Source organism: Nicotiana tomentosiformis, chromosome 12, assembly GCF_000390325.3.
Source record: "Nicotiana tomentosiformis chromosome 12, ASM39032v3, whole genome shotgun sequence".
NCBI lineage: Eukaryota > Viridiplantae > Streptophyta > Magnoliopsida > Solanales > Solanaceae > Nicotiana > Nicotiana tomentosiformis.
The window spans coordinates 79,247,583-79,249,979 of record NC_090823.1 but is presented as its reverse complement, the minus strand read 5'-3'; the positions used below and the strand labels follow the sequence as shown (position 1 = coordinate 79,249,979).

Sequence of the window (2,397 nt, the reverse complement as noted above, 5' to 3'; positions counted from 1 at the left end):
GAGACCCTCGCATTATTCATGAGCATATTCAGCACCTTAGCTCAGGCGGGGTTGATCCTACTTGCACTAGCCACATCTCAGGCTGGGGGATGAGCACAGACTCTCGCAGCCCGGACCCTAGAGCAATGAGTCCAGGTTGATCAGGTCCCAGAGGTCATACCTATATAGCCTTTTGCTCCAGTTCAGCCCGTGGTTAGGGCATCAACATCTGAGGAGGAACAGCTTAGGCTCGAGAGGTTCAAGAAGTACCACCCTCCTACTTTCAGTGATTTGGCTTCAGAGGATGCACATGGGTTTCTTGAGGAGTGTCACTGCATTCTCTGCACTATGGGCATTGACGAGTGGGGTTGCCTTTATTACATTCCAGTTGAAGGGAGCGACCTATCAGTGGTAGCGGGCGTACGACGTGGGTAGCCCGGCCGAGGCAACTTCACTCACATGGGATCAATTTTCAGAGTTCTTCTTGAGGGAGTAAGCTCCTAAGACCCTTCAGGATGCTTGGCATGCGGAGTTTGAGAGGTTATGTCAGGTTACCATGTCGGTGTCGGAGTATGCTTTCCGATTCAGTGATTTGTCCAGGCATACACCAGCCTTGGTTGCCACAGTCAGGGAGCGAGTTTGTCGATTTATCGAAGGGCTCAACCAGAGTATTAGATATAGCATGGACAGGGAGTTGGAGTCATACACTCCGTATCAGAAGGTGGTTGAGATTGCACGGAGTTTGGACGGCATGCGAGACTGTGATAGAGAGGATAGGGAGGCCAAGAGGCCTCGTGGCATAGGGGGATTTAGTAGTGGTCACGCCGCAGCTTCAGCCTATCATGGTAGGGGTTATGTGAGCCCCCCAGTTCATTCAACACTTCCAGCTGCTAGTGGTGCTCCGATTGTATCGAGGTCCTAGGTTGCACACTTTGCTCAACCACTTTCTAGTGCACCTCCTGCATGGGGTGCCTTCAACAGTCAGTTCAGCCGACCAGGCCCGAGCCAGCCCCAGCCTCCATGTCCTGCGAGAACTTGTTTTGAGTGTGGTGATATCCGCCATATGGTCAGAGATTGCCCTAGACTTAGTAGGGGTGCACCTTCCAAAACTACTAGGCTCCATGGATTCAGTAGGGTCCGCAAGACTACTCAGGCCATGATTGCTACCCTAGTTGCCGCTCAACCCGCTCAGCTAGCTAGAAGTGGAGGTTGGGTAGGTAGAGGTCACCCTAGAGGGGGAGGCAAGTCTAGATATTATGCTTTTCCTACTAGGACAGAGGCGATTTCTCCAGACTGTCATTACAAGTATTGTTTCGGTGTGTCTTAGAGATGCATTAGTCTTATTTGATCCAGGCTCCACTTATTCCTATGTATCATGTCTTTTTTCTCCATATTTGGGTGTATCCCATGATTCTTTGAGTTCTCCTGTCCATGTGTCCGCACCTATTGTTGCTTAGTATAGTAGATTTTTATATTATTTTGGGTATGAATTGGTCGTTGCCCTATCATGCTATTCTTGACGGTCACGCCAAGACTGTGATGTTGGCTATTCCAGGCTTATCACGGATAGAGAGGAGGGGTACTTTAGATTATCTTCCTTGCAAGGTTATCTCATTTCTAAATGATCGGCAAATGGTTGAGAAGGGATGTTATGCGTATCTAGAATATGTGAGAGATGCCAGTGTTTATACTCCTACCGTTGAGTCAGTTCTGGTAGTGAGGGATTATCCAGATGTATTCCCGAAGGATCTTCCAAGTGATGCCGCCCGACAGGGATATCGATTTTTGTATTGATTTGTTACCGGGCACTCAGCCCATTTCCATTCCATCATATCGTATGGCCCCACCAGAGTTGAAGGATTTAAATGAGCAGTTACAAGGGTTGCTTGATAAGAGTTTCATTCGGCTCAGTGTATCACCTTGGGGTGCTTCGGTATTGTTTGTAAATAAGAAGTATAGCTCTATGCGCATGTGTATTGATTATCGCCAGTTGAACAAGGTTACAGTGAAGAACATGTATCTATTTCAATGCATTGATGACCTATTTGATCAGCTACAGGGTGCCAGAGTATTCTCCAAGATTGACTTGCGTTCAAGCTATCATCAGTTGAAGATTCGGGAACCAGATATCCCAAAGACTGCCTTCAGGACATGATATGGTCACTACGAGTTCCTTGTGATGTCGTTTAGGTTGACAAACTCCCAATCAGCATTCATGCACTTGATGAATAGTGTATTCCAGCCCTATCTTGACTCATTCATCATTGTGTTTATTGACGACATTCTAGTGTACTCCCGGAGCCGAGAGGATCATGAGCAACACTTGAAGACCATGCTCTAGACCTTGAGAGAAAAGAAGTTATATGCAAAATTTTCAAAGTATGAATTCTGGCTTGATTCGGTGGCATTTCTAGGTCA

The 2,397-nt window shown here is 47.2% G+C and overlaps 1 protein-coding gene across 1 annotated transcript; it reads left to right on the top strand.

Moving 5' to 3' along the window:
- The first annotated feature begins 535 nt into the window (after positions 1 to 535).
- Positions 536 to 1,773, top strand: LOC138902925 (uncharacterized). Its single transcript, XM_070190828.1, has 2 exons — positions 536 to 875; positions 1,535 to 1,773. The coding sequence occupies exons 1-2, from the start codon at positions 536 to 538 to the stop codon at positions 1,771 to 1,773; spliced, it is 579 nt and encodes a 192-aa protein (XP_070046929.1).
- Positions 1,774 to 2,397: the final 624 nt, after the last annotated feature.